General features: G+C 31.3%; 3 protein-coding genes across 3 annotated transcripts in view; 1 reads left to right on the top strand and 2 right to left on the bottom strand.

Annotated features, from left to right (window-relative positions):
• The window catches only part of LOC131851996 (uncharacterized), a 46,748-nt gene extending 44,648 nt beyond the window's left edge, over window positions 1–2,100 (bottom strand). The window contains exon 1 of the mRNA XM_059202559.1: window positions 1,908–2,100. Within this exon, the coding sequence (XP_059058542.1) occupies window positions 1,908–1,914 (7 nt within the window). The 5' untranslated portion in view covers window positions 1,915–2,100. The remainder of the gene's footprint in view (window positions 1–1,907) is intronic.
• An 8,821-nt stretch (window positions 2,101–10,921) lies between these two features.
• Window positions 10,922–11,947, top strand: LOC131851956 (sodium/potassium-transporting ATPase subunit beta-1-like). The gene is given in 1 exon segment (XM_059202515.1): window positions 10,922–11,947. A coding segment is annotated over 1 exon segment (1,023 nt). The 5' UTR covers window positions 10,922–10,924.
• Window positions 11,948–17,500: 5,553 nt separating this feature from the next.
• LOC131851988 (chaoptin) overlaps window positions 17,501–27,314 on the bottom strand; it is a 73,849-nt gene continuing 64,035 nt past the window's right edge. The window contains exons 19-26 of the mRNA XM_059202548.1: window positions 26,650–26,781; window positions 25,665–25,862; window positions 25,238–25,381; window positions 24,583–24,723; window positions 23,851–24,093; window positions 21,976–22,208; window positions 21,201–21,327; window positions 17,501–20,807 (exon numbers count right to left, since the gene is read on the bottom strand). Coding sequence (XP_059058531.1) covers window positions 20,703–20,807; window positions 21,201–21,327; window positions 21,976–22,208; window positions 23,851–24,093; window positions 24,583–24,723; window positions 25,238–25,381; window positions 25,665–25,862; window positions 26,650–26,781 — 1,323 coding nt within the window. The 3' untranslated portion in view covers window positions 17,501–20,702. The remainder of the gene's footprint in view (window positions 20,808–21,200; window positions 21,328–21,975; window positions 22,209–23,850; window positions 24,094–24,582; window positions 24,724–25,237; window positions 25,382–25,664; window positions 25,863–26,649; window positions 26,782–27,314) is intronic.

Genomic DNA, 27,314 nt, shown 5'->3' with positions numbered 1-27,314 from the left:
GTTACAAAGAAGTTACTTTGTCACAAACTTACTTAAGTTTATAATTACATGATCCTAAAAACTGATTATTAGCTCTATCCCATAGTTTATTTTATGCATTTTCAAGATTATTGAATCAGATGGGGTAGACAGAGATGTTGTCAATTTATTGTCGTTGTAAAAGCACATTACACATGACCGCATTTCATTGAGTATATTTGAATCCAGCGTGGAGAGCGTGGCTTTGTATTATTGCGAATTTTTTTAATTTTAGTAGATGTTCATAATGCATTCATTTATAGACCATAAAAGGATCAGAATGTCGGTCGGAAATAAAACAAACTGTAGTAAAAGACCACAATTCAATTTAAAGCCTCTACGTTCCGAGTAGATATATTTTTATGTAGCTGCCCTGAACTTAGTGCCTTCTTGTCTCGCCCTTATTCTGGAGGTCAATAAATAACAATGTAAGTCTAGCAAATAACTCTTGCTTGATTCCCACGTTTATTTATTTTCAGAACGGCTGCTTCTTGAAATGTTTTTAATTGCTGGATTTGACAACAATCTTGATGTATTATTTATAAGTTTATATAAATAATACCACCGACATAATTTTGATATATATGTATATATATATATATATATTATGTGACACAAAAATAAGGAAAATCTAATACAAACCGAGATATACATCAATACGTGATTATAACATACGAATTAAGACAAACTTATAACAAAGAAAAGACTAACATAATCTATTATGCAGGGACTGCTATTGATGATAATAATGATATAATTGACTACCAAAAGAAATAGCCGATTTTCCAATTTTAAAATTTAGAAGTATTATGAATTTTGTTTTTTAAATAATCTTTTATCACATCAATGAATAATAATAATAAACTCAGGACAATTCACATAGCGCCATCTAGACCCAAGTTAAGCTAGTTCAAGTTTGTGTTATGGGTAATAGATAACTGATACAAATACATAAACATTTTTTAAATAAATACATATTATACATAGAAAACACCCGGACCGACACAAACAATCCTACTCAAGAATACAAATGTTTGTGCCGTGCGCGGAATCTAACCCGCGACCATCGGAAGTAAGGTAGTGTATTAAACCACTAGACCAGCGAGGCCGTCATATATACATGTCAAAAGCAAATTTCTGTTAATGATGAATGTTAATGTTTACTATTAAATTATAATTTTGTAACTGACGAGTCAAATGTAATCTGTTTCACATGGCAAATAAATAAATATTGTTTGTATTCATTATGAAACACTTTGAACTTTGTAGCACTGTGGTTAGGATTGCTTAACAGAAGTACTCGAAATATTTATGCTCGGTCGGGAAAATCAATTAAAATAAAATTTACAAGTTGGCTCGGATCTTGACGTTTTGTTATGTCCCCAGACATTTTAATGCCAAGGCTTCGCATAGTTCAAAAGGCGTCTCCTCTGTGGTTAACCGGACTAGATTAACTTTAAAATAGTTTTCTATTCGATACTCGATTTCAATATTTATTTATTATTTAAAAATAAAATATTTTTAATTTTTAATAGTAACATTATTTACAAATAGCTAGTATTGTAAATTATTAACTAAAGTCTTATTTTTCTTATGCTTGTTTATACATTATAGTTTTCTTAGACATATTATAAAAAAACAAGAAAAAAAAATAAGATTTTTTAAAATTATAACAATATTATTTATTATTATCAAACTTAAAAGCGATAACGTACCTATATATATTCGTAAAAAAATAGAGTATCATAATTTTTCTGTATCCCACTAGATATTTCGATTCGAAGCCTATTTTATATCTTTTTTATTCCTGTTTTGCTCTTAAACTAATTTTGTCTATTACAGGTAGTTTTTCAATATAATAATTAAAATATAATCTTTTAAGTTCTTACCAGGCATCGAGTGTTGGTAATTTCAAAAGTTCACATTGCCTTTATTTTTTCACAATCATATTCTTATACTTCGATACTATTGTGTAAAGAAATAACTTCACTATAACATAACGAATATAATACACTTCTCTATTTATATAGATCGATCGGAGAAAAGTTTAAGGGATCGAAGCGAAACGTTCAGCCCCTTTAACGTCTGCAACAGAACTGAATCCTCTGATCCTCTGACAGAGTTACGAAGTGTTATGTATTTGCGGATCATGAATTTATTACTCAGTATCTACTGTTATTCCAATTTATGTGGTTCGAGTTAGAAATATATATTAATAATGATACAGTAAGGCCAGGGCCGGACTAAGGCCTAGGCAACCTAGACACGTGCCTAGGGCCCGTAATTTTTAAAAGTACCAAACGCAAAGTTTGTGTCGTGACTGAAAAATTGGTCCGGAATTACAATGATGTTTATAGCCTGCTTTAGCCTTAATCTACCTTGAGGAGGAACGCTTATTTTAGTGGATAATTTTTATAGTATAAAGTAATTATCTATGATAGCTGGAAAATGAACTGGGACAACTGACATCAAGAAAACAGCCGAGTATTTTAAATAGATCTTTTTTTTAGTTTTATGTAAGGTATTTTAATTAAGGGATCAGTTTTGTGCTATTATATTATAGCTTTTGTATTTTGTGCATTTAAGTTGTATAAATAAATAAATACAAATGCTATCTAATTTATGTCCGTGTAGAAATTAAAATTGATCTCATTTATTATTGGTAAGGAATACAATTTTATTTATTACTGTAAAACAGATAACGATACTACTTAAACCGGCAACACATATAAATTAAAGTACTAATCATCATCATTGCCTTGCCTTTATCCCATTATTTTGGGTCGGCGCAGTATGTCATTCTCTTCCACTGCTCTCTATCAGTCGTCATATCTAAAAGTACTAATATCGCTATAAAAAATAAGGGTTGGTGGTAGAAGGGTGAAATTTACGAATGTATGTATGTCATTTTTAAGACTACATCATAAAAAAAAATTGTGATGGGTCAACTTTATTACTTGTGGGTATAAAAAAATAGGTAAATATCCTCAGACCTCCTCCTCTCATACCTACCGAGTATATGTACGTATAATTTCATCAAAATTAGTTAAGCCGTTTCGGAGAAAGTATGGCAACTAACATTGTAACAGAATTTTATATACATGTAAATAGTTTAATTGAAATATTTTTTTAATATGATTCATAATATTGAATAAGTGTAAATGTTAGACTCAATTACAAATTCTCCCAGAAATCAAACAGAAATATTATGTATTCATTTTATTATCAAAACACTACCTAAATAACTTCATGACTAAGAGAGAACTACGTGCCCGCAGACAGACCGACAGTAGTTTTGCTGGACAGTGATTTAAACATTGTAAAATTAGAAAAAATAAAGCTTTTTATCTATCTATTTTTTTTATCTATCAAAAATACTATTGTTAATTCATAACAAATGAGTTAGTACACATTAACAAAATGATTTAGTTATCATAGAAATTAATTTAAACAACATTACATATGGGTATTTATTGGAATAATTAGTAGAAAGATGGGATCTGTAGGCGACATATAGTCGGCACCTAAGTGCCGGTTTCGATGTCAAATATAAATCAAAACGATAGTATAACAGACGATAAATACACATATCCCTCTTCCCACGTTCTGTGTCACCTGTACCCATTGTATCCTGTAACAGGATATGATGGAAATTCTCTTAATAAAATTCTTAAAAAAACCAGAAAAAGTATGTTTCAAGAAGTGGCACTACTATGTGAACTAAACCTAAATACATAACCCAAATAACCATAAATTTTCACCCTTATGTAATATTTTTTAATATCGATATTAATTTATATGGTAAATGGGTCTACGAATAATAATATTTTTTTTTACTCGTTTCGTTCAATCAAATTAGTTATGCATGAAAGTTCAGAGTTCATTTGCGTCTTAAATTCAGGGCGGAAGACGCTAAGTTAGACGTTAGACGGTAAGTCTGTCATGCAGACAACTTACTATTTAGTCTTCCAATGAATTTATTTATATAAGAACCGCCTACTTATTTTTTTATATAAAGTCATTTGAATGTATCTATATAGATATACTTGCACGTTTCAATATCCGGACCGGAAATGGTGACGTCACATCATCTGTCAAAGGGCATTGCCTATCCGCCCAGTAGAGGCTTCCTGATTATGGAATAATATTCATTCAGAAATGTAATACTTAGTACAATTATGAAACACTGTATCAAGATTTTTTTTTATAAATGAAGTTTACTTTATAATATGTTAACAGATGTGTAAAAAAATAAGTTATGGTTTTTTCGACTATAAAAATTACAAATTGTGATATAGCCAGAAGGAATAAGAAGTTGTTTAACAATTGCATGGGAGATTTATATGAAACTACGAATGGGTATTTATTAGGTAGCTAGCTAGCCCAGGCTTCGCCCAGATGCATTATAAATCTTTGAATTTCTCGGCTTGTTCTATAATATCCACACCTAGCGATGAATTATACAACTTTACCTCACAAAAACATTTATTAATATTTTTAAATATGATTTATTACATAGCTTAGTAAATCCCTGGAGAGAGCCTAGAGATCTATAGTTACAGGTTTCGACTTACTTCGGATTTCAGACTCTCACAGGGAATAACTTGTACGTTTAAATATATTTTTTTGTTTTTTTGTTTAACACTGTAAGTTTCCTTGTGAGCACTAGTTAAGAATTTAAAAAGAAAAGATTATAAAAAAATATAACACGCATGTATTACAGATTCATCCTATCGTTTTGTAGAATAAAAATCGAAGTTGATCTAATTATTTCAATTAGATAAATTAAAACCTATTGTAGGTAGTAACGTATAGAGAAAGCGTATAAATATTAACGTATAAACATTCAATGGATTCGCCGTGGGGGTGCCGGGTCCATCGTGTGGCAGAGAGGGCAACTCCGAGCAGTTCTCGAGACTTGTGACCCGGCTGTAGGTTTACGGCCCCTCCGGCCGCTGTACGTCAACACTCACCTTCACCGCTCGTGATTCCCTCCTCGTTCAGCTAAATCTGGTAGTCTGAAAATACAGATTTAGATATACACATATATCAAAAACCATATATAGAAATATTATTTACGTTGTGCCCGATTTTTTAACTGGAATAATAAGTATTTATTTACTATTGTGAATTAGTGCCATTTGGAAATTTGATTCTTGAAATTCAATATTTTAAGATGTTGTGATAATAGACTGTTCTTCATCCTCGCCTCTTCCCGTTAAGCGGAGTCGACTTTCCTAATCTTGAGGCGCCATACATTTCGCTGGTAAACATCGTCATTTGACAGGTCTAACTCCTTCATGTCTCTATTCACACAGTTACCTACCTATTCACAAAATTCACACAATACCAAGTTGACTAATGCCCATAGTCAGCTTGGTGTTGTGTGATAATAGATAATTTATTTTTAACCACAAAATACATTATAGTTATAGTTATTGCGTGAATGAATAACGATGAAATGCAGTGATAACACTGCAACAAAATAAGTATATAATAATATGTATATACAATATACCGAATGACTAATAAGCCATTCATTATTATTACGCGGTTTCCTGTTTTCAAAGCATTAATTAAATTCGTTAGAATATTTAGTAGTTTTAAATAGTTATCTATAACTATTTACGCGTTACAAAACGTAGCTCTTCATATAGTGGTAACAGTCTAATGGTTTGATAATATGTTTTTATTACCTCGGGGAGTGTCCTTAAATATATGTAAAAGTGGTTAACTATTACGCTTTTGTATGTATGAAAGCACCGAAGCTCTGTGAATTGGAAATTTTGAAGCTACGTTACTTTTTGAAATTTATATAATTATTTATTAAGCAGTAAAATAATATGGATGATATAATTCGGCTACTGATTTATTAATAAACTAGATACTCGCCCCGGCTTCGCACGGGTGTACATGTATTATATATATAAACCTTCCTCTTGAATCAATCTATCTACTAAAAAAACCGCTTCAAAATCCGTTGCGTAGTTGTAAAGATTAAAGCATACATAGGGACGGACAGACAGCTACATCGACTTTGTTTTATACTATGTAAAATGTAATGATATTTTTATACTACAATTACTATCTGATGCTAAACGATTGCCATAGCTAATCGACAACTGAAACACCTGGGGTGTATTATACGTGTTTAGGAAACCGTAATATACCCTTCTACAAAATGGGGTCTAGAGCATGGGGTTTTTCAAGAATATATCAGACAACTTATATATACCTATCGATCGATGAATTAGTATATAGTTTATATTTTACTAGATATATAAAGTTTTTTTTTTCAATTGGACAATAATTAAATGGTACATCCATCTGCGTTAAGATTATGCTGGCGGGGCACCATTGGAGGATTATAAGATGAGCATGAGGATATGTATTTAGTGTATCATGGCACAATCACCAGGAATTTATCACGTTGATCCCCAGAGGGAACCGGCTGGAGGTCTACCTGATGTGGTACATTGCCAGCAATGGGGTCATTAGTCCATATACATACTAACAATCCCATCACCCTTGGTTTATAAAGATATAATATATAGATATAATATAAGCATTGTAAAAATATAATAATACTTTACTAAAATTCTATTATGCAAACAAAGTCATAGTAATATCCAACTTAGATAGCTGAAGTGACATGAGTTCTTTAAATGGCCAATAACTGGATGTCCTTATCTGGTAGTCGAAGTGGCGTCCTCTATTTCACGATTTGTCTCAGATTGCAGAAGGACAATTTGCAGAGGTCAGCGCCGTGTAGTTTTACATTGTGGATAAAATCTTATGTTATATTGAACGATTTTTATGTTTAATAAAAGTATTTCTCATTTTATAATATAATAATGATTTAATAATAACTCGGGACAATTATTCAGTCTCAAGTTAAGCAGAGCTTATGTGTTATTTACATAATTTACATATAAAAACATCAATACAATATATTTTACATATATTTTAGTTTTACATTGTGGATAAAATCTTATGTTATATTGAACGATTTTTATGTTTAATAAAAGTATTTCTCATTTTATAATATAATAATGATTTAATAATAACTCGGGACAATTATTCAGTCTCAAGTTAAGCAGAGCTTATGTTATGAGTATTAGACAACTAATGGGTATAGTTTGATTCATTTTTTTTATAAAGATATACATAATTTACATATAAAAACATCAATACACATAATTATTATCATGAATACAAATGTTTGTACCCTGCGAGGAAACGAACCCGCGAACATTGTAAGTAAGGCCTTGTGATAAACCGCTAGACGACTTAGGTTATTTTAACATTTACACTTATGTATTAAAATATAGAATAACTACTACAATAATACGTATATACTATAATACAACAATAATTATATATTATTATAGGCATGTTTTATACATAAGCCTATGGAAACCTTCTTATAATTATAGTGTAAATATGGAAAATCCAGAATCCAGTTTAGAAGTAATAAGCAAAGAAACAGATTGACTAAAATTTAGTTTTGGCCACCTTTTGGGATTTTCATAAATTTATTACTTATTACCATACGAAACACACTACAATCAGTACAAGAATTTGATTAGGAGCGTGTAGTTTGTTAAAAAACAGTATTGTAATCCAACACATTAGTATAAATTTGGATAATGGGTCGACTCATTATTGAATTCAGAATAGAGTTAACATATTGACGACCTCGGTGGCCTAGTGGTTTAGCACACCGCTTTACGTCCGATGGTCGCGGGTTCGATTCCTCGCACGGCACAAATATTTGTATATATGAGTAGTGTTTTCTATGTATAATAAGTATGTATTTACAAAAAAAATATATATCTATGTATTTGTATCAGTTGTATAGTACCCCAAGCTTTAGCTAGCTTAACTTGGGACTAGATAGCCCTGTGTGAATAGTCCTGAGATTATTATTATTAGTTTGGATAGAAACACATATATGTATATTACTATTATATAATCTGTGACAAATACTACTTTATATTATCTCCAGAATGTCCTATGAGCTTGAAAGGAATAAATCAAATAACGCCACTGAAAGAGAAGGAAAACTCGTAATAACTCGCAATAAAACCTCATACCAAGTTGCTTAAGCAGCATGGTAATTTGCTAATATCCGATTCTTGTGGAGATACCCAACAACGGAACGTTAATGGGTTGTTATAGTATTGTATATATTACATATAGTATAGGTATATGTATTTCTATATAAACAAAAGTGATGTGGTTTAGTGATTTACCTCGACTTAGATCCATGAGTCTGATTCTTGCCGATACCCAAAAATATTTGTGTGTTATTTTATTAGCGGTGGACTCGCTCCCTGGTATTTATAATTCAGATGTTATATAAAAAGATATATAGATAAGAAAATAAACATCCTTATTAATATTATAAATCGAAAGCAACTCTGTCTGTCTGTCACGCTTTCACGTTAAAACTACTACACCGATTTCAATGGAATTTGTGTGCACTTTTAATAGGAAGACAGGGTTGTATGGGAGAGAGTTGAAAGAGGATAAGAGAGGTTTTATAAAAGAACGATTAAACTTTTTTCTTTGGCATTTTTTGGTTTGATTATTGATTTTTTTTTATTTGGGAAAAGACCTGCAACTTCTCCCGCGTGTTATAGGGACAAACGCAGACGAAGTTGCGGGTCCAGCTAGTATAGTATATATATATAATTACTATTGTTACTAATAAGTCTTTAAACAATTCCTAACAATTCTATGTTCTCAAAGTAATCCATGCAGATTATACTAAACTAAATGTTAATTAAATTGAAGCTCAACTTAAACAGATTCTAATTAAATCAAATCCATATAATAGTAAATAAGAACGGATTGTTTGTGATTGTTGTTTGATTATCTTAAAGTTATTTGGTAAGAGTTTTAAAGCTTGAATTTAAATTACTTAACTGTGCTAGAAACTTAAAGAAATTTGTATTATTTTGATCAAAGTTTTAATATATTCCGAGAGTTTTATGATACCTACAGTTTTATTGCTATCAGTTGATTTTTGTTGATTCGTCCGAGAACTTGAACCCGCTACTATCGGAATTAAAGCGGCGTGCGAAACCGCTAGACCATCGAGGCCATCAAATATACGTGCAGACTAACTATAAACCAGTTTTAAGGTAAATATTGGACTTGTGCAGTGACGCATGGAGCGCCCATGTTGAGTTAAGCCTCATTTGAGTGCTAGATTGGTTTACGTACTTTCCTTCCATATTTGACCTAGGGCCCACCCTGTCCTAGTATAAACATCACTTGTGTTCATATCGTAGTACATAAAATTGCCCCAGAGTTATGTTGTGGTTAATACCTGGTGTAACAACTACGAGTTTTTAATCTGATTTCATCCTTATTCTTTTTTTAATGTAATAAGAATGATAAGCCGCAGCCTCGGTGATCTAGCGGTTTATCACACCGCATCATATTCGATGGTAGCGGGTTCGATTCCTCGCACGGTGCAAACATTTTGTATTCATAATTATAGGTAGGACCTGGGTGTTTACCATGTATATGTATATATTTACAAATAAAATGTATTTAAGTATTCGTATCAGTTCTTTAGCACCCGTATTGTAGTTGTAGTGGTAAAATAATTTAGAAGTAATGTGAGGAAAGATAGACCTACAAAGACCTTTTTGTGTATACTAGTTATTTGTATAGCAAAAGCGGTATTTTCTTGAGAAACAGTAGTTTCAGTTTCTAAGATAACGGTGTGTGGCGGTATTAGCCACGCTCACAGTGTAATCCCTAAAGTTAAGATCTAGATGCAGAGAATCCAGTAAAGCAAGATTATCATTAGAAAAATGTCACAGAATAAACAAGTAGTTATTAGAAATAAAGCGTAATATCTTGGCATCGAACTCGCATACTTGTTTTTTGTTTGGAGTTGTAGGATTTTATTTGTAGCAGCTAGCTGAGCCCGCAAATTCATTCTCATTGTATTATAATAACAATATGTGATATAACAATAGGTCATAGCATTAAATATTCAATGAAGCTTATCGTAATATCTAATAGAAAAGTTCCCAAATTGTTTAACCAATTTGGGAACTTTTCTATTATTTCATTTCTAAAATAATCGCACAGACAAACACGTAAAAAGTCTATCAGTCAGATTTAGATATACTATATTAATTCAGTAATTACATTGTTAACTGCTCAATATATCTTTCGTATATAGATAGCTATGAGTTACATTTTTACGATATATGTATAGATAAAATCACATAATCCAACCTAAAACAAGTATGTGACGACCACGGTGGTCTAGCTGTTTTGCACATCGCTTGGTCGCGGATTTGATTCCTCACACGGAACAAACATTTGAGACTTGTCGGTTCTGGGTGTTTGTTTATTCGTTTAGAAGAAACGCAGACTACAATATACAGTCTAAATTGTAGTCATCAAAGTTCCTACAAAGAACGTAATAGTAATTTACAAGTTATAGCGACAGGCCAGACTTTGATGTGGTAACTCTTTTATTCTTAGATGTTCTGTAAATTTTCAATTTACCATAAAATGACATTATGTACTCGTATTTTTTATAACAGAAATGTGTACGCTATTAATTGAATCTGACGGCGCTTGTTGATTGTAATGTTGCTTGTAAATACTCACTAATAGGTATCGGTAAAGCATTTTCTGAGTTTCTCCAGTACAGAAAAATCTCGATTATTTTTTAAATATATTCACATTGTACACAGAACGTTAACAAATTAAAACAGTATAACATGTAGGTAGCTTTGTGTGATGATAATGGTAACTTTATATAAATATACCGTAGAGTCATAGCCACAGAGAATAAAAAAAATTGTTTTTCTTGTCATCGTGAAATGTGACAATTTATTTATATGAACAACTATTGGAATTAATTGGAAATATGGCCCCGAAGCCAAAAGAGAAGAAACGACCTGAAATGGGAAAAGATTATTCACTTCCAAAAGTAGGTATTAGAGAACTAGCTGCTATGCAAGGGGCTACAACTTCCAGAGAACCCGCTCTTCCTATTTCAGCGGAAGCGACTGCTAGGGTACCGAGAAAGAAAAGATGTTGGAAGTACCTTTATGATAGAGAAAACAAAACATTTTGTGAAAGAACATGTAAAAGTTGGCTAGCCATAGTGTCTTATTCTATTATGTATATTCTATTCTTGAGCACATATACTTTAATATTTCTTTTTGGAAGTCTAACAGCTCTAAAATATACTACTGATTACCATGTTATCGATAAAGCAGAACTTCTGACTTATTCCGAAAATGGCATAGGACTATCGGCGACTCCCGCATCAGAGAATAGTGTTCCTTTAATTTGGTATAGAAGCGGAAAGACGGAAGATTACAAAAAGTATATTAGTGCTCTTGATAGACTGCTACAGAAGAATCGTAGAAAAAGAGAAGTTAATAATACAGATTTGGGACCTTGTGCATATACCCCATATGGTTTTGGTGATAAACCTTGCATTATAATAAAGATAAATAAACAATTGAAATGGAAAGGAAGGCCTTTAGAAGTAGATTCGCCTCAAGCAAGTAATGCTCCAGCTGAAGTAAAGGAATGGTTGAAGACGGATAATAAGAAGTTATGGCTGCACTGCAGCGGTTATCACTCGTACGATAAAGAACATGTTGGTTTTATAAAATATTACCCAGATCCACCGGGGTTTGACCCAGATATATTTCCCTTAGAGATGCAAAGCAATTCTCCACTAGTTGCTATGCAAATATCTAATTTTACAGTGGGTATTTCGTTGGCAATTCAATGCAAGCTTTGGTATGACAAAGGACCGTCTTCTATCGAATTTGTATTGTATGTAGCTCCTGATGTAAGGATAGAAATTTCCTCGTAATATAATCTGAATTTGCAAAGTAGTATGCATAATAATATAGTGATTAAATATGCGTGATTTTGATGTTTTATTTTAAAAAATCTGGATAAGAAATAAGCGGACAGCTCACCTGATGGAAGTTGTTAATTGTCGCCATAGATATTAGATTTTACGGAGATCATTAGGTACATACTGGCCAAATTAATTCAACGTTACAAACGCTTGCTACTGATAATCAGAGTTCTGTATTTTACTTTTCAGAGTACCTTAGGACGTAGGTATATTTGTAATCTATAATGCGCCGCTTACTAATTTCTCAGTATGCCTTATGATTGGCTGGTAGAGAACTGGTAGAGGTACTTTCATCATATGTACATTTACATATTGTATTTGTGCATTGTAGTTTCAATGAATAAATTAATTAAAGGCTTCGAGTCTCTATTCTGTACAGAAGAATTTAGCCTCCAATTTTAACACAAAGAAATGCGTATGATGCAGAAAATATATACAAATTCATCTGTAATAACTATTTCCTACACAAGCTCTCACTATGTTTTAAATCTTATCGACATGTACCCATTAGTTTCCAATTGTTAAGTTACACGAATAACCTGTATAATATTACTACACGTAAATATACAAGACAAATTAGATTCTTATAAACAGATAAATCTAAATACAATTCAGTGGGATCCAACGTACAGAGACCACTATAGTAAGATCTGCCATTAATCGTATTGGTACTGACATTTGTATAGAAGCTGTACAAAGAGTTTATAGTTACCAGAGACCCAATTGTATTGGATATACAGTGATGGATAGGGTTGTATTGAATGTGATATAACATTTATTTTCTAACAAAAAACCGTAACATTTCTTATGTACATATGTTTGTATTAATAAGCAATATATTATATATAATGAAACACTTTATTTGTGAGTGGGTTACAACTACATAGACCATGTAGTGGCGTTTCCTCTTCAGCTTGACAAAATGTGCAGGTTTTTGTTGAGCGAAGTCTACGTTTGCCATGTGTTTATTCAATTTGCAATGTCCAGTGCATATATTGTGACGGTGCACATATTCCTAGTCATGTGCACCATATACAATATATTTGTTTTTACTTAATAGTTGTAGTCTATTGGAGCACCTATTGGTTCAAGTACCCCATTATTAGGGCTTTTGCATGTACTAATCCTGGCATATTTATGGGACTTAATTTAGTACAAATATAATTTCATAATTTATTATCGATCATCAATTTGCTCGGGTTGATATATAAATTATAAAGTATATATATTTTTTTTATGACCTTATTGTTATTATGATTATGATTATTAATGTATGTATTGCATACGTTTATTCCTTGGTGAGTGCATTGGTATTGTACTGTAATACTCAACCAGAGCATGTAATTAATTTATAAATAATATAATAAATAAATAAATAAAATATAAATGATTGTATTCAAATCTTGAATACAATCAAATCAATATTGTAAAATCATTTGTTAAAATTAAGTACTTATTTTACACAATGAAAAAGAAAATGTTTATTCCCTTTAAATATGATTAACCTACAACGTTTGATCACACCAACACCCATAACGCTTAGTGGAAATGACAAGGAAATACCATTAGATCTGACTGCGGTCTGCGGTGTAGTTATATATGATAGCTATAGCCAAATTTAGGTCATCTCGACGCAAAATAAAGACTATTTGAAATCTATCTTTTCGTTTCTTTGGAATCAATAGTGGCCTAACGTTTTGTTATTTCAACTTGTGCCATATCATATCAAAACTTTGTATTGTTTTATATTTTTAATTGACCGTCTTTTAGGATGGAAACATCGGGTCAAAAATTAATCCAACTAAGAGTTTTCCAGGAGGGACAACGTAGAGAACAATTAAACAGGATACATTTCTAGTAATGGGGATCCATTCGCCATTACACATAATCGGAAGTAAAACGAGCGATCACCGAGCCCGTATAGCGGTCTAGGGTTCGCATGGTACAAACATTTGTATTTAGGAGTATGATTGTTTGTGTCGGCCTGGAAGTTTTCTGTGTATTACGTATGTATTCACAAAAAATATTTGAGTTTGTTATCTAGTACCTATAATACAAGCTCTGGCTTACCTTTTGTGATTGCGTTGTGTGAATTGTCAAAAAAAAAATGCTCTTGAGGATTCCATTCATAATTGCATTTAGGTTAAAACAAGTATTTCAAATAAAATTAGATCGTTTTGGACTCGTACTAATCACAGAAGGTAATATAAATACAAGTATGTTAACATAAATTATTAGGTACCTTTGACAAGAGCAATAATTTATAAAACCTGTACCTACTGGTACTGGTAAAGTCAGAATACCAAATATGGCTGCAGTTAATGATATTTATGAACCAACTTGCTACTAGAATAGTAGATATTACTTATTACTTTTTTTTTATAAAATAATATCTCATAACAATTCACTCTCTTTTTTTTCGTACTAATCTATTGCTGTTTGCCGCAGCTGGCCGTTACAGGTTCACAGGATGATAGGCGAGTGCAGATGGCATTCCAAACCCGCAGAACTTATGGAGCAGCTGAAGGCCAACTTCCGCCTGACGGATACGAATTTACTTCTCTTAACTAGCACATCTTCGATAAGTTGTAATTGAAGGTATATTATATAACATACATATTATTGGAATACCTATATATGTTACTAGTTGACCAAGCAAGCGTTGTTTTTCCATACAAATTAATACCGCTATTAAAAATAGGGGTCAGTGGTACAACGGTGAAAATTTCAGATGTATGTGTATTTTCAAAGATAAATCATAAAATAAAATAAATATATTATTGTGAAATACATAATATAGGGGTGCGTGCCACACCCACCCACCTACCCCTATATTATTTATTTCACATATTAACATTGAGGAATATGAAAAATAAATGTTGGCCGATTCTCAGACCTATCTGATATGCACCCAACATTTCATAAAAATTGGTTTCAAAAAAGCCGTTACGAGAATTTTATATACTCACTAGCTGCGCTTGCGACTTCGTGGTCGTAGAATAATAACCTTCGATAACATTATTAATTATTTTACAAATAAGACACATATGAAAAATACTTTAATAAGCTATTTATTTATATTTAATGAATAATTTAAAAAATAAGTTTAAAGCTTCTAGCTTTAAAAATGACGATACGTCCATACAACCTTTCATTTCCCATTTCAACCCCTTACAACACTTTTTTTGCATTAAATAATAGCCTATTTCTTTTCTCTGGGTATCTGTGTTCCAAATTTCATTTGAATCGGTTCATAAAAATAGTTTTGGCGTGATAGGGTGACAGACAGACAGATAGACAACGTTACTTTCACATATATAATATAAGGATTATATGGATTTATGTTTGTAATAATTCCTTACAATTTATATTTGTTGTGTCTCATCATGAACATACTTATAGGCAAGGCAAGTATAATAATAGTCCTATTTGCTACAAACATTGGATGACTTACAATTCACCTCATAATAAAATAGATACGATATTGCGATGTTGTGTGGCATCATGGTACCGTTTAATTCGGCTCGCTGCGGGCATCTCATTCAATTACTTGTGACAACGAGATCATTACAGAGACAAATGAAATTTTCTCAATGGGGTCACAGATGAAACAACTGCCCGATGGCTTTTATAATTTTGCGGTTTCCTATATTAGCTTTATCTTGTGACTTCACTCGCTAAGTAACTCTCACTAATTATATAATTTAGAACAGAGTAATATTTTTTTATTAGATTAGAAGTTTCTTGTCAATTTGCTTTAAAATTATTAAATTTAATTATTTAATTCTATTTATTTCTGGTAAAAAAATATGACTCAAAATAATAATGGTTCAAAATGAGATCCCGATTGCGACTAAACAAAATTACTAAGCATAATTATTTCAGTTATGTTTTTTTACTTAGCTAACTTTTTATCAATTTAGAGGCCTATGTATGTATGTATACTATTTATAAAAAACATGTAATAAAGTTTTCGTGATTGTAACAATAATATAGTCTTCGGTACTATTCTGTAACCAATCTCTTATACTGTTTTTAAAGAACCTTGAGTCTTTTTTTTTATTAAATTGTATTGTCACAGATCGGAGTCAAAATTTTTCTGTTGTTAAAAGAGGTAAAAGTCAAATGCAAGTTTACACCAATAGGTAGCAGATAGCTACTCATAGACGTAAATTACCATAGAGAGAAGAACTTCTTAGTATTCCATGGATTCACCGTGCAGGTGCTGGGTCCATCATGTGACAGAGAGGGATACCCGAGGATTCGAGCAGTTCCCGGGACTTGAACCGGGTGTAGGTTTAAGGGGCCCCTCTGCCGATGTACGTCAACTTTACCACTCGTGTTTCTCTCCCTGCCCAGCCAAATCTGGTATGAGCTTGCTAGTGCTGCTTTAGATGCATCTTCTAGTATAGAACGTACTGTAGAAACTTCTAGAAAGACCAAGACCTTTTTGAAAACCATTGTGGTTAATTCCTAGCGAATTTCTCCGATGCGCTAACTGACCTAACTTCATGCTCGTCCTATACTGGTGCATCGCCATCGTATACTGTTAGCGCAGGCGGGTGCACTATTCTATTATCATCCATTAAAAAACAATATAGCATTCAAATATTGGCATATTAATTAACTGTTTTGTCATTTTAGATATTTTGGAGGGTTAGATTAGATATTCAAAAGTAATGATATTAAAGGTTAGATAATTTGCTAAATACATATTTATAAATATCGAAGAGGTTTCATTAATGATATACAATATTTACGCAATAATTTATTGATAATCTAATAATTCAATGATTACCTAATAATTATTTATTTCACACTATTTTAATTAAATATTAAGTAGTGAAGACAAAACATTCCATTGTCCAGCCTTTCTTAAAGATGGATAATTATAATAAATCTGCACAGTTATAACATAATATTATGTAAATATTTCAATTGGTTTCATATTTAAAATTTATATACAGTAATCGTACAAGACTAAATTATATAATAAGAATTAAATATCTAATTATATTTACCATTATATATTTGTTAGATGTTTGGTTAAATTTTCTTTTATTTTTAATTTTAGCAGCAATATATTAACAATGATAGAAATTTCCTTTTCTTAACTGATGATATATAACTTCTCTAACAAAATAATTTACTTTTTAATAATTAATCATATCATATGCGGAATGAACAATATTAATTCCATTGATCAATTACTGACCCTTTTTTATTAATTACGTCAAATTTCAGAAAATGTATTCAACGTATATAACCGAATATACCTTTTTCAGATATTACAATTAGATATTTATTCTTATCCTAATATCAATTGTATGGTTTGTTTACTATCATTAATATATTATGTATTTACGTACAACGTATTAAGGTATTTACAGCCGCTACTCCAATAAATTGAGGCGGTACCACCGCAATATATGCTGTAACTCGTTGGTCTTCTATTTATATTGCAACAGAATTTATTCTGATTATATTCTTTTTAATATACGTACTCGTAAAATGGATCTAATTTCACCAGTTTTCAATATGTAAAGCAACTCATAAAATACTCTTGTATTATAAATGCAAATAGTGAACTTATATTTGCTACTTTTTATCCAATTTTGAATTTACCCCTGCCATAGCTGCGGGAAAGCACCAGTGTGCATTGGTGTATTATGGTTCTGTTTATATAAAATCAAGTTTGTTGAAAAAAGTAAGATATACGTGCGTTAACACACTGGGCTCTATTACGCCCTCGTCTCCGCCTTGTCTGTTTTAACCATCATAACGCACTTATATCGTACTATACTATGTATGGCGCGTGATGTCTATATATACATTCTCGAGTACGTTAATAGTACATAATATATCAATGTTTTCTATACTATTATAAATTTATTGGCACTAACTATGTCTATCACATTGGGACCTTGCAGAGAATCGTTCGATAACATAGGCCAAGAATAATTAATTTTAACAAGCGATGTAGTAATACTATTCGACGAACATCCTTACAGTAAATAAAAGATAGCGTAAATTTATCTCTACTGCATAGAAAATAGAATATTTATTTCTTTGATTTGTTCCTTATACAATTAGTGACTATTGAAAATAGTAAGCTCTAATCAATAATAACAGTTCTAGAGAAAATTATTTATAGGAAACTACCTATTATTTTAATTTTAAATTTATTCGCTATTGATGTTCATTTTCGCAATTGACATTATTATGATATAAAAGCGATTTTTCTGTAATGAGAATGTGTTACCTCTGGATTGTCGTTTACTTGCGGCTTGTTTTGACCATCTACAAAACCGGTAGTAAGCTACTACAATAATTTATGAGTGAATGAAACCTTACGTCATCATTCATTCATATAATCATTCGTAAATTATTTTTACCTATAAGCGAGCAATCAACATTGATTAATAAAAAGTTAATGAAGTAAAATTTATCTGATCTCTATGTACTTGTTTCCCTAGAATATCTAGTTTTAGTTTAATTTATATTATGTAGGAACAGAAGCAGTAAGCATTAGTAATATATGTATTTTTGTCCGCTACACCAATCCCGTACAGTTTTGCTATATTTACTTGTAGGCTTTATCAAAAATAGAAGGTTTAGAGTAATATATATATATATCACAAAATATATTCATTGTTGCAACAATATAATTTTGTTTTCAACACCATTGCTTCAGACACTACATATACCTATTTAAATTTCACTCAGGTACGTAGTTACTACGAGTGTGAAATCGCCTAATTAAAACCCGAAAATAAAATTTAATAAATTTAAAATAAATATCATCTACTTAATTGCTTATTAATTAGTAATAAATTCAGTTTTTTTGTTTCTAACCAGAAATATATTTAATTTCAGTGAACTGTTCTATATACAAAGTAATAAAACTAGTGTATTAATATTAGTATTTAAATAACAATTTTCTTTTCAATGGCGTTGAAAACAAAAATTATCTATTAGGCCTGAAACCACATCGATCTGGACCACTGTAGAAGAGGTATTCATTTAATTGTAAAACGTATAGAGATAACATTCATAGACAGAGTAAATAAATTTTATACTTATTAAATTTCAATATTCTAATACTTGAGTAACACAGAAACAATATTATAAAGTATATTAATAAAACGATATTATAAAGCAAACCGTATGTAAAGTATATAATAAAATAAGCCACATCAGACATCATACAATACAAACAACGTTTCTTACCAATATTATCAGCGATATAGCCTGAAACACTTAAATTCAGTCGATAAAATCCTATTAAACTTACGATGACATATAGCAAACTTAATACTAAAATGCAATAACCCAAAAATTATAGATTTTGGAAAATCATCTTTAAAATTAAAGATTAAAGCCGATTTCACATAATTTGAAATTTTGGAGTTAGTCCACTTTATTAATAAGCATGTAAAATATATATATTTTACAGCATGCTATGTATATAATATAATAGCTACTGACACATTTATAGACATATGTAATAAAATATGTTTATCCAACAAGTTAACCAGATAGAATTTGAAAACAGCTAAACAATGAAAATATTAGAGTCTAATATAGAGTATAGAATTAAGCTTTTTTTTAAAGATAGTCGCTCTGATTATGATAAATGTGAACAATGAGCTTTTGAAAAATCTATTTTGTACATAGATGTATAAATTCAAACTATCGAACAAGTTACGTACATCAAGTGTTTTCGCTATATTAACTATGTATATTTGTAAATATTTAATCGGTCCATAAAAGAATTGAGAAGATGAACAAACTAATAATGTTCTTTATACAGAAAATGTTGGAAATTATCTTATTAAACTACAGCTAAAATCTTCTATTACACAAACGAATACACCTATAAATAATATCATTACTCTTAATAATGGACGAACACATATCATTCGAGCGAATGCAGTCTACTTAGACGATCGTAATTAAGTCATTGCTTTCTTGTGAACTTATCTTATAAATCGACGTAAATGCAATTTCTAAAACACATTAAGTGCACTTCCACACATAGTTATTAATATTAATTTTCGAAAAATCGCCAATCTCAGAACACATAAATAGCTAGACATAATCTTAATACCTTTGATCATTAACGAATAAAGTCCACTTGTAAGGCAGTGCACGAAATGCGTGAAACGCTGAAATTGAATATATCCAAAACACGCAAACTCATATTTGGGTAAACACAATGTGCATAGGTACAGTAATATAATAATAATATAAACGGTAACAACTCCTGATTCAATCCCTTGAGATCACGATTCTGCTTTTCAGTTAAAACGATAAATCACATTTTAATAGGCTTCACTAGATTTCTATGCAATCTCTTAATATTAAAGTCACTTCTAATAGTCCTTCATAAAAGCTCCACGTAACTACACATTTGGCCTTTGGGCATAATTGTTCTATCACTGATTATGATTTTGCCATTCAGAAATACCCCAACACTTTCAAATACGTAGTTTAAAGCCACATACTCTTGGATAAATTTTGTGTCTCTCCTGCAACTTTTCTTCGACATTTGGTCATATAAGATTTTTAATCTTTCTCTTAGGTACATATCATTATCAATTGAACAGCATCCTGAATTTTATATACCAATTAGTATTTCTCCCACCATTCAATATGTAAAACATTTAGTCTTATCAAGCTGATAAAGACCTTAAAAATTGTATACTCTTGCCAATATTAGATGGAATTCCTCATATACCCCAAGTAGCCAAAACAATCCTCAAATGTATAGGCACGTTAAAACGGTCATTCCTAAAATTATTAACATATTTGGTGAACTTAAGAATCCTCGATTCCAACTGCAGTCTAGATCTCGTATTAAAACCTGCAAAAAGGTAATTATTTATTAATAATGTCCCTGGAGAATCCACAGCATTATCTAGCAATCTTCAAGCTAACCAGAACTTATGTTATGGGGACGAGACAACTGATAAAAATACTTGCATTTTCACATGACTTTTTGCAATTGGGTGTTTTCTATGTATATTATGCATGTAGGAGTACTACATGCATAATATATATAGAAAACACCCAAACCTATACAAACGATCATACTCATAAATACAAATGCTTGTATCGTGAAAAAGTTGTATCGTTATAGCTCGCGACAATCAAAATTAAGGCGTGCTAAACTGCTAGACCACCGAGACCGTCAATTATACTGTTATATGGTAATCGTGTTTTATTTTAACTGAGAAATATAGTGCGTGAAACTTACATCATTAAGAGTTCTGTTATCATAATACGGACACGTCGCTAATCTGACGTCATCTCGCGTCGCGACGCAATTGAATGGACTGCTGCAAATGTACTGTCTTCTCTTCCGGTCCCAAGGTTCTATCCACCTGTGAATAAATGTGCAATGTTATGAGATATATTTATGGACTTTTTAAGAATGGTCAAGGTTATAGAATTATGTAGAATATTAAAAGATAAATTGATTACGGGTATCTGATCTAGTCAAATGTTACATGATTTTCACAATTCAATTGCTATTACAAATGAGACAAGACAAGATAATCACGATAATAAATATTAAATTATATGTTACATATTATAAATAGGAAAGACGTGAGTTTTTATTTAAATTGTTAATAAAAACAATTCACCTATTATAAAAATTATTTCAACTGTACAAAATTTATTAGTAATATATTTTATTAAAAAAATTGAGAATATCCTATACTAATTACACTTCATGTACGCGGTATATCTAATTCTCGTGTCACAGTGTTAGTTGTCATATTGCTCCAAAACGGCTTATCGAGTTTGATGTAATTTTATATGTAGATATATTAAGAATACTTTGGTATCTATTATTACATCCCTAAGTGATAAGAGTGGCTCACTCTAAATAAGTTCTTTTTTTGACATATGTATATTATCATTTGTCATTTAAATCATTAACTCCTATTAAATAGCGACTTTAATTTCTATGGCAAATCAACGTTTTCCGGGACAGTTAATAAAGTTTTATTAAAAAAGTACATTACCCTATGCCACAGTCGCATACCAAAGGATTGCCAGCGACAAGAATATCTTCTAAGAATAAACCATTTGCTCCAGGCCACGCCCTCTGTGTAGGATTTGCGACTTTGGTCAAATAATTGGATCTGACGTCTAACGTGAGTCTTCTAACACGGCCCGGACTAAAGAACACTTCACTGGTAATCTCTTCTATACTCGTATTGAACACGGTTAATCTAAGATGCTTTGCATGAACACCCTGGAATTAAATAAACTTTGTTATTAATTAAAATTTATTACTTGGAAGTTTCATTTGATATGAAGTCACAATAGCATTTACTAATTTAGGATAAATAAATAATAATAATAAACTAAACATAAATGCACACGTAATAGAATAGGTAGTTTTAATAAAATTATCAATAATTAAGTATTTAATTACAAAAGGCAAACGGAATTTGTAATGTTTAAATAATTAATAGATATATTAACCCTTAGTGTGATAGATACTTGAAACATTGAATATCGGTTTCTTTTTTGATCATTTCTTAGGTTGGAGATATCTCAACACTAAGAAATAATGATTACCTAATTTTCTCAAAATTTAAGATAGCAGATAAAAACAATCTTATATTATTCATTCACTAAAATAAAATTGCAATAATCAGTATTTTTTTCTCCAAGTAAGACAAGACTCCAAGACTCCAAGCACGTTGTCTGCATATACAGAAAGAAGAAAATTTATGCTGACCTCAAAATTACAAACTTACAAATCTGAGAGAGATACAATCTAGAGAGTCATTACGTCAATGCTTTAAACAATCAAATATCCTCACCGTTGCCTCACAGTACATTCTATGAAAATATTATGTATACAAGGAAAAACTTAGATAGTTTCAAGAAACTTAAAGACTGTACAAGTAGAAACTTACGCAATAAAAATAAGCTAATTTTACCGAAATGCCGTCTACACAAAGTTAGTAATTCATTTTATGGTAATTGCGTAAGATTCTATAATAAACTGCCAGAGTCTACGCTAAATCTTACAGAGAGGCAATTCAAATCTTATATTAAACAAATGTTATGTAAAAAAGCCTATTATAAGATAGATGAATTTATAGATGATAGCAATATATAGCAAGAATAAGTTTATTTGCGGACAACGTTATAATTTTAATTTTCATACTGCTTTCTTGATATATGATAGCGTAGCGGCTTTTGTATTGATTGCCGCATGCATCCTTATGTAAAGTGCGAATACTGTAACTACCATATAGTAATTTTTGTAGCTGTGACGTGGTCGTGTGGAATGAGTAGTCATGCTCACTAAAATGTCCAGACATGTGGCGGCGTGGTGGGCCGGATCAATGTGAAATATGGTCGAGCGCAGTGAAGCTGGCTCATCCGTCATACTCATGAACGAGTGCTGCTTGTAGGGACTGGTCTGCTCTTATCACTACGACTGATTTAATCTTATTGCATGATTATATTTGACCCAAAAAATTAGTGCTTGTTGGTAGTTTGTATTCACACGTTTCGACTTGTAAATGTAAACTTACAAGGATTATTTAAAAGAGCAACACACAAGTTTCTTGCTCGTTCTTCTTGTGATGAGACAGCTTTCCGAACGAGTGGTAGATAAAAAACAAATTGTTATGACTATTCAAAAGTGCTTAAATTTTTATTTGAATAAATGATTTTCTATTCTATTCTATTCTATTCTGTCACGTGGTGTCAATAAATTTCTGATATTATTCATTACAAAAAATTGAAATATTCAGTGATTTTTTCTTCAAGTAAGACGTAGCTACAGTACGTCGCTTGCATCTTAACCAAGAAGAAAATTTTAAGCCGTGACAAAAAAATACAAGTCTATAATGTAAATATAAACATGTACTTACAAGTAACAGATATGGTGACAAATACTGAAGTGCACGACCAGTTATAGTAATGTTGTTCAGTTTGCATGGCAATTGGGCTTGCAGTTCCCTTCCAAATTCCACACCACCGTAGTCAATATCTATTAGTAGATTCTCCAATGCTGCATTGTAACTTAGCATTCTTGGCACATTGAATTCTCTAACTGTTGAGAATGCGGTGATTTTTAGGGTCCTTAATCCATACATTTTGCTGAAGACACCATGCTGTAATAACACAATTGTCATAAATTTATTACTGTTGATACTGGCGAGGAAACTGATGCACACATAAAAACAGTATATAGGTATAATGATAAGATGATACAAATTCGAAACGTTACGTGATGTTCCTTCTAAGTTTATGAGTGTTAGACCTACAATGAGATTCACAGCGGGTTTTGCATATTAGTTTATACATATTTAAAATAAAGTATTCTTTTATTGATTGTTTTTTAAATACTTCTTTACTTGCGGTCATACATAGGTGCAGTGTAATGTGCAAGGAGAAACATATTATATTTGAACTGAAGAAAATTCTAAGAAAATCACTTCAAATATACTATGATTCAAGTGAATAAAATCCTACAGTGACGAAAATTCTAAATATAGCGTTTTCAACGTGAAGGGACTCTTAGAAATATATCAGTGTATAAATCCTAGAAGTCTTAAAAGACTACCTACATTAACAATGCATAATATCCAATAGAAAGTTACCTCAAGAATTCTCACACGAAGTTTAGTGACATCCAGATATTCAAGTCGTTGTGATATTCCATACAAGCTGGTGTTCATCAGTGCCGTAATAGGATTTCCGGATAATGAGAGCCATCGCAGGTCAGTGAGAGAATGTGTTGCCTAAAATAAATATTAATAAATTACTGATATTGACAATATTCATGATATGTTAGAACATTACACAGTTTTGTTGCTAACGACGATGCTCAAACAAAAGATATGATTTAACATATGTTAAAAAAGTTACTGCAAAATTATTGGGCTATAAAAGTAATATGTACCTATGTATGTAAAGCGAAAATGTCTGTCTGTTTATTACATTTTCTCTATAAAACGGTTAAACGGACATTGATAAAATTTGATATAAATTATGACGGGGACATAGACTGTCTTTTAAAACAAAAAAAGTAATAGTCATTCAGCTATAGTGAAATACTAGATTTTTTAAAACTATTATAGAACACACACTTTCAAGAATCCTCAGTTAATCGAAACCATAAAAACAAAGTTTATAAATATTTTATTACCCATAAAAATATTAAAGATTGATAAATTCTAATCTAGGAAGGAGAATAACATTAGTGAGTTACAAAAATAAATCTTTAATAATATTAATATAATTAAGTGAGCTTACCACTGGAACAGTAGTGAAGTCGTTGTAGGAAAGATCCAGAACTCTTAGACGTGTGAGATTAGCGGTGGAATCCGGCGGGATTGATGGCAAATTATTATATGACAGGTCCAGACTCTTCAACTTTGTTAGAGGCATCAAAGGCACCTGAAAAAAACATATAAAATTATGGTAATATTAATTTCCTACAAACGATTATATAAAATATATATGGATATTCTTGGACTCAGAAACCCATTATCTTGTCCTAAACTACTAGATAACTGATAATAAAATATAGGTATAATGAAATAGGCGAGCAGCGCAGGACAGATCGTCTTGGAAATCCAAATTCGAATTCAAAATTTGAATTTTAATTTGGTTAACGCCATACAATACAAAAAATACTATTAATACTAACTGAAACATATTAAAAGTTATTTTTACTTACAGATAGCAAGCTAACATTCTTCAGTCCTAAATGCAAAAGTCTCCTTTCCAGTCCTTTAAAGACATTGTTTCCCTTATCGCCGCCGTTGAATGGCGAATTGTTGCTTAAGTCCAACCAGCGAAGTCTTGGCAATGCAGCAAACGATCCAGTCTCAACGCGTACCAAGTGATTATTTGATAGATCTAACCACGCTAATGACTGTAAAGTGGAAAATACCAAATATAAAATCTATACTAATTACTTAAAATATAAAATTCTCGTGTAGCGGTGTTAGTTGCCCAACACCTACGTAAGGTCTTTAAAGTGCAACACGCGAGTTTCTTACTCATTCTTCTTGTGATGAGACAGCTTTCCGAATGAGCGGCAGATTAAAAAGGATAACAATGACTATTCAATAGCGCTTAAATAATTTCAATTCTTTATTTGAAGGATTTTCTATTCTATTATTTTCCTCCGAAACTTCTTTAGGTTCCGATTTTTATGAAATTTTGTGTGCATATCGTCAACATTTTTTTTTTATACCGATTAATGATAAGGGTGGCCAAACCCAAAATATATTTTTTTCATTTATTATGATTTAGTATTGAAAAATGCATAGGTACACTGTCTAAACAGCTAAAGAAAATTGAAGCGTCTGTTTGTAATTGAAAAGAAAATACGGCACTTACATCAAAATTTAATTATAAAATGTTTTGTCTGTCTATTTATACTTTGCTGTAGTCTAAAAAGACTGAACCGTTTTTAACAGGACTTTCAGCCACAGATAGCTAATGTTATAATGAGTAACTTAGGCTGGATACTTTTATTTAATTAAGTGAGCAGAAGAAGGTAATAGACAGATACTTATTTAAATTAGAAAGTTGTCTCTAGTATAATTTTAAAATTCTATTATAAGTATTTAAGAATGGCATTACATGAGCAACGTTAGTATTAACTACACGAACTACGTCTATTGAATAAAAAAACCATGCATCCAACAATCTACCTTGTATAGTATATTCTGCGGGTATTGCTTTTTTTGGTGGAAAACTCTGGTGTGATCTCTCCTAGCGGTGTGGTACATGTACTCGTCGCTGTAGTCGGGTTCTTCTGGCCAGTATTCGCCCTGGTCTGGGCTCTGTGACATGCGGGCACGTTAGCGTCTAGCTATACTCACACGGTCCAATCAATACGTTATCAACTTACTAAAGGGTTGAAATACACGTATGGGTAGATATGATTTACATATTTATACTATAAAATAGCTTTTTCAATAAGCAGCTGTGCAGTTCGATAAACCAGATTGGCTATGATTTTTGGCAAACAAGCTGATACATGAGGTTTAAGCAATGTAGTGACAGCCGTATACAGACGGGTACTGCTTGTGGGGACTGGTCTGTTTGGGATACGGCCACTGAGATAAAAATGCAATATCATAGGCTGATGGTCGCTACATTATTCATAATTTAATTTGAAAATGAATCTGTATTTTTGAAATCATATACAAGCTCATTTTAAAAGATTATGTGCTGAGGTTCTTGTAAGTCCCATATATCTCGAAAGCATTATAGGTACATAGAAAGTAGATTATACATATCATAAGAGTCTGTAATAGACCTATATGAATAAAGGATATTTTGATTTGATAGATTTGAAATAGGAATAAGCATC

Source organism: Achroia grisella, unplaced genomic scaffold (assembly GCF_030625045.1).
Source record: "Achroia grisella isolate CSIRO2021 unplaced genomic scaffold, CSIRO_AGI_Agris_v1 utg821, whole genome shotgun sequence".
In the NCBI taxonomy this organism is placed as follows: domain Eukaryota; kingdom Metazoa; phylum Arthropoda; class Insecta; order Lepidoptera; family Pyralidae; genus Achroia; species Achroia grisella.
This window is presented reverse-complemented; position numbering and strand designations above follow the sequence as displayed.